This window comes from Panthera leo, chromosome C1 (genome assembly GCF_018350215.1).
Source record: "Panthera leo isolate Ple1 chromosome C1, P.leo_Ple1_pat1.1, whole genome shotgun sequence".
NCBI classification, from domain to species: Eukaryota; Metazoa; Chordata; class Mammalia; order Carnivora; family Felidae; genus Panthera; species Panthera leo.
Genome location: NC_056686.1, coordinates 51144152 through 51156332, shown reverse-complemented (window position 1 = coordinate 51156332; position 12181 = coordinate 51144152). Strand labels below are relative to the sequence as shown.

Sequence of the window (12181 nt, the reverse complement as noted above, 5' to 3'; positions counted from 1 at the left end):
TTATGTTTACTATATTCAGAGAAGAGCAAGACTGAGGAACAGGGAGGCTGGATTTGAATACCACCAGTTTCATGACTTATTACCTAGATATGTGACCACAAATATGTTAATCTCAGTTTTCTAATTAAAAAAAAAAAATCTCAGGAAGATATCCATCTCAGAAAGACATGAGATTTATATAAGGTACATAAATCATCTACAAAATGCTAGGGAACCTGGGTGGCTCAATCTGTTAAACCTCTGACTTCAGCTCAGGTCATGATCTTGCAGTTCATGGGTTCAAGCCCCGTGCTGGGCTCTGTGCTGACAGTTGAGCCTGGAGCCTGCTTCAGATTCTGTCTCCCTCTTTCTGCCCCTCCCCCACTCATGGTCTGTCTCTCTCAAAAATAAATAAACATTTAAAAAAAACTTTTTTTAAATGCTAGTAAATGCTCAATCAATCTTAGTCCTTCCTGCACCACCCATACTACACAAACTCTAAGCAAGGAAAATACAGAAAACATTTTAGAGAGATTTTCAACCAATAAAATCAAACAAAAATACTAGTCCATAACTTGAAGCTATCTAGAACACTTAGTCACCTTAAACCATCTGTTCTTCAGAGATTAGAAATTACCATAATTTTATGGTGGCCACTTAAGTATCGAGATAAGGAAAACAACACATGTAAATAATAGTTTAACAATTCCTAGGATACTGATAAACTGGGTTATTCTAGGAGCACCTAGGTCTTAAGCTTAAGACTGGCTCAGGTCATGAGCTCATGATTCTTGAAGTCAAGCCCCACATCAGGCTCTACACTGACAGCACTCAGAGCTTGCTTCAGATTCTCTGCCTCCTTCCTCTGCCACTCCCCTGCTCACACACTCTCTCTCTCTCTCTGTCTCTCTCAAAAATAAATAAATAAACATTTAAAAATAAAAGTGATTTGTATTTAAAAAATAGTAAAATAAAAATGGGTTATCTAGTGCCTGTATGACAATTTTCAACTTACAAATGAAATCTTCATCACATAACCTATTCACCAAATTAAATGGCTTAAAAAGAACATAAGCCTCTATTTGCAGATGACATGATCTTTACATACAGAAAATCCAAAGGAATCCCAAAAAAAAAACTATTAGAGCTAATAAAGTAGAACATCAAGCTTACAAGACACAAGATAAAATTACAAAAAGCAACTGTATTTCTATATACTGGCAACAAATAAAGAAAGAAAACAATTCATTTTAAAATAGCATCAAAAAGAATAAAATACTTAGGAATAACTTTAACAAAAAAGGAAGTAAATACTTTCCTAAATACTTAGGAAAAACTTTAACAAGCTTTACAAGTAGAAAACGATAAAACATGATTGAAACAAAAAATTACAAATCTAAATATAAAGGAACATATCCCATGTCTAAGGAAACATATCCCATGTCCATGGATTAGAAGATTTAATATGGCAATACTGTACAAGTGATCTACAGATTCACTAAAATCTCTATCAAAATCCCAACTGGATTTCATGCAGAAATTGTTAAGATGATCAAAAATTCATCCAAAATAGCCAAAATAATCTTGGAAAGAACAGAGTTGAAGGAATCACACTTTCCAATTTTGTAATTTTACAAAAAGCTAAAGTAATTAAGAGAGTGTTGCACTGGCACACGGATGGATGTGTACATACATGGAACTGAACTGGAAGTCCATAAATAAACCTTTACATCTGTGGTCAACTGATTTTTTTTTTTAACATTTATTTATTTTTGAGACAGAGAGAGACAGAGCATGAACGGGGGAGGGGCAGAGAGAAGGAGACACAGAATCTGAAACAGGATCCAGGCTCTGAGCTGTCAGCACAGAGCCCGACGCGGGGCTCGAACTCACAGACCGCGAGATCATGACCTGAGCCGAAGTCGGCCGCTAAACCGACTGAGCCACCCAGGCACCCCTGTGGTCAACTGATTTACACAAGGGAATCAAGACCATTCAATGGAGAAAGAATAGTCTTTTCAAAAAATAAATAGTTGCAAATAGCAAGATTTCATGAAGTTGGACTTCTACGTCACATCACATGCAAAAATTAACTCAAAATGGATCAAAGACCTAAATATAAGAGCTAAATTAATAAAATTCTTGGGGTTCCTGGGTGGCTCAGTCAGGTAAGCGTCTGACTCTTGATTGTGGCTCAGGTAATGATCCCAGGATCCCTCATCAGGCTCCACACTTACTGTGGAGCTTAAGATTCTCTCTCTCTCCCTCTGCCCCTCTCCCCAACTCATGCTCGCTTTCTCTCTCTCCCTAAAAAAATAAATTAAATTGTTTTTTAATTAAAAAATTAAATAAATTAAATTATTAAATTAAATTGTTTTTTAATTAAAAAAATAAAACTCTTACGAAAACACAGGTATAAATCTTCATGATTCTGATTTATACAACAGTTTCTCTAATTTGATATCAAAAGCACAAACAACCAAAGAAAAAATAAATAAACTGGATTTCATCAAAATTTGAAGGTTTTGTGCTGTAGTGGACACTATCAAGAAAGTAAAAAGACAACATCAAAATGGGAGAAAGTATTTGTAAATCATATATTTGCTAAGGGATTTCTATCTAGAACATATAAAGAACTCATACAACTCAAAAATAAAAAGACAAATAACCCAATTAAAAAATACACAAAGGATTTAAATAGATATTTCTCCAAAGAATATATGCAAATACTAAGTATATGGAAGGTTGCTTAATATCATTATTCATCAAGGAAATGCAAATCAAACTCACTGAGATACTTCGTACCCACTGGAATGGCTCCAATAAAAAAAGATGGACAATTAAAAGTGCTGTTGACGATGTGGAGAAATTCAAACCCTCAAACATTGCTGATAGGAATGTAAAATGGTACAGCCACCTTAGAAAACAGCTTGGTACTTTTTCAAAAAGTTAAAATTAGAGTTAATGTATTATCCAGCAATTCTACTCTTAGGTATATATCCAAGAGAACTGAATACATATGTTCACACAAAAACTTTTACACAATGTTCATAGCAGCAATATTCATATTAGCCAAAAATTCAAAAACAACCCAAATGTCCATCAAATAATAAATGGGTAAAGAAAATGTAGTATGGCCATACAATTAAATATTATTCAGTCATATAAAGGAATGAAGTACTGATACATACATGCTACAATATGGATGAATTTTGAAAACATTATGCTAAGCGAAAGGAGTCAGACAGAAAAGGCCACAAGTTGCATAATGCCATTTATATGAAATGTCCAGAACAGTCAAATCCATAGAGATAGTAAATAGACTGGTGATTGCCAGGGGCTAGAGAAGAGGTGGGGAGGAACAGGGAGTAGATGCTAATGGGTACTGGGTTGCATTTTGGGGTGATAAAGGTGTTCTGGGATTAGCTAGTGATGATGTACAATCTTATACTAAAAACCACTGAATCATAAAAGGATGATTTTTTTAGTATATCTCAATTTTTAAAAAATCAGTGCTCATAGTTTTCAAAATGCAATGTCTTATTATCAAGTTGTAACTGTCTAACATGGCCTTTAGCTGGCCATGCTTTCCAGTGAGCAGGAGCCAACTGTCCATTGTGTTTTACCTGAATTTGCATTATTTTTTTAATTTTATTTTTGTGGTTTTTTTAATTTTCTTTTTTTAAATTTACATCCAAGTTAGTTAGCATATAGTGCAACAATGATTTCAGGAATAGATTCCTTAGTGCCCCTTACCCATTTAGCCCATTCCCCTCCCCCCCCACAACCCCTCCAGTAACTCTCAGTTTGTTCTCCATATTTATGAGTCTCTTATGTTTTGTACTCCTCCCTGTTTTTATATTATTTTTGTTTCCCTTCTCTCATGTTCATCTGTTTTGTCTCTTAAAGTCCTCATATGAGTGAAGTCATATGCTATTTGTCTTTCTCTGACTGACTAATTTCACTTAGCATAATACCTTCCAGTTCCATCCACATAGTTGCAAATAGCAAGATTTCATTCTTTTTGATTGCCGAGTAATACTCCATTGTATATAAATACCATATCTTCTTTATCCATTCATCCATCGATGGACATCTGGGCTCTTTCCATACTTTGGCTATTGTTGATAGTGCTGCTATAAACATTGGGGTGCATGTGTCCCTTTGAAATAGCACACCTATATCCCTTGGATAAATACCTAGCAGTACAATTGCTGGGTCATAGGGTAGTTCTATTTTTAGCTTTTTGAGGAACCTCCATATTGTTTTTCAGAATGGGTGCACCAGCTTGCATTCCCACCAACGATACAAAAGAGATCCTCTTTCTCCGCATCCTTGCCAACATCTGTTGTTGCAACGTTAGCCATTCTGACAGGTGTAAGGTGGTATCTCATTGTGATTTGGATTTGTATTTCCCTGATGAGGAGTGATGTTGAGCATTTTTTCACGTGTTGGTTGGCCATCTGGATGTCTTCTTTGGAGAAGTGTCTATTCATGTGTTATGCCCATTTCTTCACTGGATTATTTGTTTTTTGGGTGTTGAGTTTGATAAGTTCTTTATAGATTTTGGATATTAATCCTTTATCTGATATGTCATTTGCAAATATCTTCTCCCATTCTGTTGGTTGCCTTTTAGTTTTGCTGATTGTTTCCTTCACTGTGCAGAAGCTGTTTATTTTGATGAAGTCCCAGTAGTTCATTTTTGCTTTTGTTTCCCTAGCCTCCGGAGACGTGTTGAGTAAGAAGTTGCTGAGGCCAAGATCAAAAAGGTTTTGCCTGCTTTCTCCTCGAAGATTTTGATGGCTTCCTGTCTTACGTTTAGGTCTTTCATCCATTTTGAGTTTATGTATGGTGTAAGAAAGTGGTCCAGGTTCATTCTTCTGTATGTTGCTGTCCAGTTTTCCCAGCACCACTTGCTGAGGAGACTGTCTTTATTCCATTGGATATTCTTTCCTGCTTTGTCAAAGATTAGTTGGCCATACATTTGTAGGTCCATTTCTGGGTTCTCTATTCTGTTCCATTGATCTAAGTGTCTGTTCTTCTGCCAGTACCATACTGTCTTGATGATTACAGCTTTGTAGTATAGCTTGAAGTCCGGGATTGTGATGCTTCCTGCATCACAGGATTTGTTTTTTTGGTTTTCTTTTTCAAGATCGCTTTGGCTATTCGGGGTCTTTTCTGGTTCCACACAAATTTTAGGACAGTTTGTTCTAGCTCTGTGAAGACTGCTGGTGTTATTTTGATAGGGATTGCATTGAATACGTAGACTGCTTTGGGTAGTATCAACATTTCAACAATATTTGTTCTTCCTATCCAGGAGCATGGAATCTTTTTCCATTTTTTTGTGTCTTCTTCAATTTCTTTCATAAGCTTTCTATAGTTTTCAGTGTATAGATTTTTCACCTCTTTGGTTAGATTTATTCCTAGGTATTTTATGGGTTTTTGTGCAATTGTAAATGGGATCAATTCCTTGATTTCTCTTTCTGTCGCTTCATTGTTGGTGTATAGGAATGCAACTGATTTCTGTGCATTGATTTTATATCCTGCAACTTTGCTGAAATCATGAATCAATTCTAGCAGTTTTTTGGTGGAATCTTTAGGGTTTTCCATATAGAGAATCATGTCATCTGTGAAGAGTGAAAGTTTGACCTCCTCCCGGTCGATTTGGATGCCTTTTATTTCTTTGTGTTGTCTGATTGCAGAGGCTAAGACTTCCAATACCATGTTGAGTGACAGTGGCAAGAGTGGACATCCCTGTCTTGTTTCTGACCTGAGGGGGGAAGCTCTCAGTTTTTCCCCATTGAGGATGATATTAGCGTTGGGTCGTTCACATATGGCTTTTATGATCTCGAGGTATGATCCTTCTATCCCTACTTTCTTGAGGGTTTTTATCAAGAAAGGATGCTGTATTTTGTCAAATGCCTTCTCTGCATCTATTGAGAGGATCATATGGTTCTTTTCCTTTCGTTTATTGATGTGATGAATCACATTAATTTATTGTGGATATTGAGCCAGCCCTGCATCCCAGGTATAAATCCCACTTGGTCGTGGTGAATAATTGTTTTAATGTATTGTTGGATCCAGTTGGCTAATATCTTGTTGAGGATTTTTGCATCTATGTTCATCAGGGAAATTGGTATAGTTCTCCTTTTTAGTGGGGTCTCTGTCTGGTTTTGGAATCAAGGTAATGCTGGCTTCACAGAAAGAGTTTGGAAGTTTTCCTTCCATTTCTATTTTTTGGAACAACTTCAAGAGAATAGGTGTTAACTCTTAAATGTTTGGTAGAATTCCCCTGGAAAGCCATCTGACCCTGGACTCTTGTTTTTTGGCAGATTTTTGATTACTAATTCGACTTCCTTACTGGTTATGGGTCTGTTCAAATTTTCTATTTCTTCCTGTTTCAGTTTTGGTAGTGTATATGTTCCTAGGAATTTGTCCATTTCTTCCAGATTGCCCATTTTATTGGCATATAATTGCTCATAATATTTTTTATTATTGTTTTTATTTCTGCTGTGTTGGTTGTGATCTCTCCTCTTTCATTCTTGATTTTATTTATTTGGGTCCTTTCCTTTTTCTTTTTGATCAAACTGGCTAGTGGTTTATCAATTTTGTTAATTCTTTCAAAGAACCATCTTCTGGTTTCATTGATCTGTTCTACTCTTTTTTTTTTTTTTTTTGGTTTCAATAGCATTAGTCTTCTGCTGCTTTGGGGTTTTATTTGCTGTTCTTTTCCAGCTCTTTAAGGCCTACGGTTAGGTTGTGTATCTGAGATCTTTCTTCCCTCTTTAGGAAGGCCTGGATTGCTATATACTTTCCTCTTATGACTGCCTTAGCTGTGGTCCAGAGTTTTTGGGTTGTGATGTTATCATTTTCATTGGCTTCCATATACTTTTTAATTTCCTCTTTAACTTCTTGGTTAGCCCATTCATTCTTTAGTAGGATGTTCTTCAGTCTCCAAGTATTTGTTACCTTTCCAAATTTTTTCTTTCGAGTTTCATAGCGTTGTGTTCTGAAAATATGCAGTGTATGATCTCGATTTTTTTATACTTGCTGAAGGCTGATTTGTGTCCCAGTATGTGGTCTATTCTGGAGAACATTCCATGTGCACTGGAGAAGAATGTATATTCTGCTGCTTTAGGATGAAATGTTCTGAATATATCTGTTAAGTCCTTCTGGTCCAGTGTGTCATTCAAAGCCACTGTTTCCTTGATTTTTTATTAGATGATCTGTCCACTGCTGTGAGTAGGGTGTGGTATTACTATCAATGAGTTTCTTTATGTTTGTGATTCATTGATTTATATATTTGGGTGCTCCCACATTTGGCACATAAATATTTACAATTGTTAGGTCTTCTTGGTGGATAGACCCCTTAATTATGATATAATGCCCTTCTGCATCTCTCGATACAGTCTTTATTTTAAAGCCTAGACTGTCTGATAGAAGTATGGCTACTCCAGCTTTCTTTTGTTGACCATTAGCATGATAGATGGTTCTCCATCCCCTTACTTTCAATCTGAAGGTGTCTTTAGGTCTAAAGTGGGTCTCTTAAACAGCATATAGATGGGTCTTCTTTTCTTATTCATTCTGTTACCCTATGTCTTTTGATTGGAGCATTGAGTCCATTGACATTTAGAATGAGTACTGAAAGATACGAATTTATTGCCATTATGTTGCTTGTAGAGTTGGAGTTTCTGGTGGTGTTCTCTGGTCCTTTCTAATCTTTGTTGCTTTTGGTATTTATTTATATTTTCATCTTTTCTCCCCTCAGAGAGTCCCCCTTAAAATTTCTTGCAGGGCTGGTTTAGTGGTCACAAACTCCTTTAATTTTTGTTTGTCTGGGAAACTTTTTAATCTCTCCTTCTATTTTGAATGACAGCCTTGCTGGATAAAGAATTCTTGGCTGCATATTTTTCTGATTCAGCAAATTGAATATATCCTGCCACTCCTTTCTGGCCTGCCAAGTTTCTGTGGATGGGTCTGCTGCAAACCTGATCTGTCTTCCCTTGTAAGTTAAGGACTTTTTTTCCCCTTGCTACTTTCATGATTCTCTCCTTGCCTGAGTATTTTGTGAATTTGGCTATGATATGCCTTGTTGATGGTCGGTTTTTGTTGAATCTAATGGGAGTCTTCTGCGCTTCCTGGATTTTGATGTCTGTGTCTCCCCAGGTTAAAATTTTCCGCTATGATTTGCTCACATAACCCTTCTACCCCTATTTCTCTCTCTTCCTCTTCTGACCCCTATGATTCTGATGTTGTTCCTTTTTAATGAGTCACTGATTTCTCTAATTCTTAAATCGTGCTCTTTTGCCTTAATCTCCCTCTTTTTTTCTGCTTCATTATTCTCAATAAGTTTGTCCTATCACTGATTCTCTGTTCTGCCTCATCCATCCTTGCTGCCGTGGCATCCATTCGTGATTGCAGCTAAGTTATAGCATTTTTTATTTAATCCTGACTAGTTTTTACTTCTTTTATCTCTGCAGAAAGGGATTCTAATCTATTTTCGACTCCAGCTAGTATTCTTATTATTGTGATTCTAAATTCTGGTTCAGACATCTCGCTTGTATCTGTGTTGGTTAAGTCCCTGGCTGTCGTTTCTTCCTGCTCTTTCTTTTGGGGTGAATTCCTTCGTTTCATCATTTTGAAGGGAGAAAAGGAATTAATGAGGTAGAAAAAATTAAAATAAAAAAATTAAAATTAAAAAATATTAAAATTAAAAAGACACCAAAAAAATCGAATAAATGATGCTAGATCCTAGGTGTGTTTTGGTCTGGGTGTTGAAAGTGGCTTCATAGATTAGAGAAAAAGGGGGGAGAAAAAAAAGGAAATTGTTTGAAAATTGTAAAAACTGGGTACACTGAAGTAGAGTAAAATGAAATGATGGAAGTAAAATAGAATTTGAAAAAATTTACACAAAAGTAAAGAATATAGTAGAAAAATTAAAGAAAAACATTTGTAATAAAAATTAAAAATAAAAATGAATTTTTTCTCTTTCTGTATTCAAGAAAAAGAAAAGAAACCAAAAAGAGAAAAAAGAAAAAAAAATCGTTTGAAAATTTGAAAAAGTGAATACACTGAAGTAGACTAAAATAAAATGATGGAAGTAAAATAGAATTTGAAAAAATTTACACAAAAGTAAAAAATATAGGAAAAATTTTAAAGAAAAATATTTTTAATAAAAATTGAAAATAAAATGATTTTTTTTCTTTCTGTATTCAAGAAAAAGAAGTGAAAAAGAGAAGAAAAAAATTGTTTAAAAAAAGAAAATTGAATAGTTGGACCTGCTAACAGACTGAAATACGACTGAAATTACTTCATTTTCCCCTAGAAGTTTATTTCCATAAACTAAGCAGGCAGTGAGACTTGTGTTCTTGAAGAGCAAGGTTGGCCCAGTTGGGCGGGGCTTAGTGTAACAGCTCTGTTCTCTACTAGATGGCATTGCTAGCCTACTGGGGTGGATTGTTGTGGCGTTCGCAGGTGCATATGTGCATGCATGGGAGCAGTGAAAATGGCGTCATGCAGCAACCCAGTCTCTAGTATGGGAACTGTTCTCCCTTATCAACAATCACACACCCCTCCTTTGTCTTCAGCTTTTGTCCACTCCCCGCTTTTATACAGTCCATGGCCAAGCCCCAGGTAGTACCTCTCTCCCGAATTTTGTCTCAGATGCGGCTGTTTTCCCTGGCCCCTTAATTCTGAGGGACTGCAGCTTTAACCTGTTCCACCCCTCTGCGGAGGGTCTCACCGAGCAATGGTCGGGTGCCAGCTGCGCCCAGGAATGTTCACGGGATGGTGCTGCTGCCGATGCCCAGAGACTGCAGCCAGGTGCCAGCCCGCCCCAGAAAAAGTTCGTGAGATAGTGTAGCAGCAGCATTTCAGGGATTATGGAAAATCACAATACATCTGGCACCAGGCTTCACCCTTAACGACCTTGTTCCAGCAGCAGCAAATGTGGCCGTTCTCTGGGGTCTGTTGGGACCAGGTGGCCTCACAGCCGCCACCAAATGTCCTTCTAGCAATGGAACCACTTCTCCCAGTGTGGCCTGAGAACCTTCTGGACCCCACTCTGCTCCTGGGGATTCGCCCTTCCCACCAGAGCACCACCAGGTATTGAGCTGTGGAGTTTCAGACTCTGCGCTCCCCGTTTACAGTCTTAATGGAATTTAAACCCTCCCCTTTCTCCTTTCTCATTTCTCCCTTTTTAGTTTAGTCCCTGCAGCTGTTTCCAATTTTCACTTTCCAGCTGCTTTTGGGGAGTGGTGCTTTTCCGCTCCCCCCCCCCCACACCGGCTCCATCCTCTCTCCCCAAGCAAAAGTGGCTCCCTGCCCTCCGCGGCTTCTCTCTCCCCCAGTTCACCTCTCTGCGCTGTGTACCCGCTGAATTCTGTGGTTCAGGTTGTGCAGATTATCGTGTTAATCCTCAGATCAGTTTTCTAGGTGTGCAGGATCGGTTAGTGTTGATCTGGTTGTATTTCATGGAGGCGAGATACACAAAAAATTTCCATGCTGTTCTGCCATCTTGGCTCCCCTACCTGAATCTGCATTATAAAGGGAGTTTTTAAATGTTATCATTTGTATTTTATGCATCTGAACTTCTTCCTGGTTGAAGCTGGTTCTGCTGAGTATTTCCCCATTTTTGAAAGCTTCTTCTTCTCCAAATTGTTTCTAGTCCAAGGTGGGCTTTAAAATCACTATATGATCCTTAATGGCTTTGTTCGCAAACCCAAGGTTAAACATAAGGGTCTGAGAGAAATTCATAGGTACTGGTGTGTGAACATATCTGCTTGGTGTGTTCAAAGGTCTATTTTGCTTGCTTCCTAGTTTATACATACAGTTGCCTAAAACTGAGTCGGAAAACCTGAGGTATTATCATCACCTAAATAAATTCTTTTTGCTTCTGAATGTTTAAAGGAAAAAGGACCACACAGTATGCCTAAGTTTCTAGGCAATGTTTATGATGATATTTGGCTCTTTCTTCAGAATATATTCTTATTTACATTCCTTACAGAAATATTTCATTCAAGAGAACCTCAACCAATTTTCAATGACTTTATAAGGCAGATGATATACATCTTCAAATATTTCTTTGGATTTATATAATTTTTAAATCATGACACTTACTATATTTCATGTTGTTCCAAGCAGATATAAATTTAGTTTTTAGCTTGTCAACTTCATCTGTTCCTGTAGCCTCCATATTCAAATTCTAAAGAAAAAGCCATCACTTGATTGCATTCTTCTGTAAAGTTTAATCTTTTGACTAAAAGAAAAAAAATTAAAGAAATATCAGTAATGAATATATATCATATGGTGCAATACCTGCTAAAGTTATGTACTGATTTACAACTTGAACTATGAATGAGCAAACCAGTTTCTCGTTTTCCATAACAGAATACAATATATTCTATAAATATTTTAATTACAGAAACATTTAATATCAAATATACAATAAAAATTATTATACAAAACCAAACAATAATTTCCTCCAGGTGCTCACAATTAAGAACAATAAATTAGCTTAGTAAAACAACTCAGCTTTGGTGCTTGTGAGACTATTCAACTTGTTTTATTTATTATAGAGAAGGTGGTTTTAAATCTTATAAGAAATGACAGCTATCTTCAGAATGGAGGCTTTAAGTCACCATTCTGATTAAGTCACTACTTTCATATAAAACCGAATTGTTTTGTTTTGTTTTTTAAGGCATTTCCTACATTTCCTTCCTATCTCAATACTGCAGCATTTAAAACAATAGCTCAAATTTACAACGGAAAATGTTTTCTTACTTTAAAATAAGAATAAATGTACCTTGTAAGTACTTGCTTTATAACTGACTTGAGGGAAAGGTGAGATGTGTGATATAATCTGAAAAAGGAACAAATTATACTTTAACATGCTTGTGCTTATTTACAAAAATTCACAGGTTTACTTTTCAAGAAAACAATGCTGCACAGAACAGTGCTCTTTTAGGGTAATAAATATCTCCTCAAAAGTATTGATACATTTATTTCTCTAACAGTAGATGTTCCATTTTATAACATGTACTAAAAGCTACTCATTATACAGTGGAGTCAGGAGAAAGCATGGTCCATTGGAAAATTTTTAAAAGCCAATGTGACTAGACATGGATATTCCAGAAAAGGCACTTGAGATGTAGCCAAAGGTTTGACATGGGCTAGAGCACACAGGGCCTTGTAGACCATGTTA

General features: G+C 36.5%; 1 protein-coding gene across 2 annotated transcripts in view; it reads right to left on the bottom strand.

The window, feature by feature from the left end:
• The window catches only part of ATG4C (autophagy related 4C cysteine peptidase), a 95542-nt gene that overhangs the window by 59336 nt on the left and 24025 nt on the right, over window positions 1-12181 (bottom strand). Inside the window, exons 2-3 of one of the 2 annotated variants that reach the window (XM_042952004.1) lie at window positions 11783-11839; window positions 11098-11236 (exon numbers count right to left, since the gene is read on the bottom strand). In XM_042952004.1, the coding sequence (XP_042807938.1) occupies window positions 11098-11173 (76 nt within the window). In that variant the 5' untranslated portion in view covers window positions 11174-11236; window positions 11783-11839. The remainder of the gene's footprint in view (window positions 1-11097; window positions 11237-11782; window positions 11840-12181) is intronic. The other variant, XM_042952005.1, reaches the window with a different exon arrangement.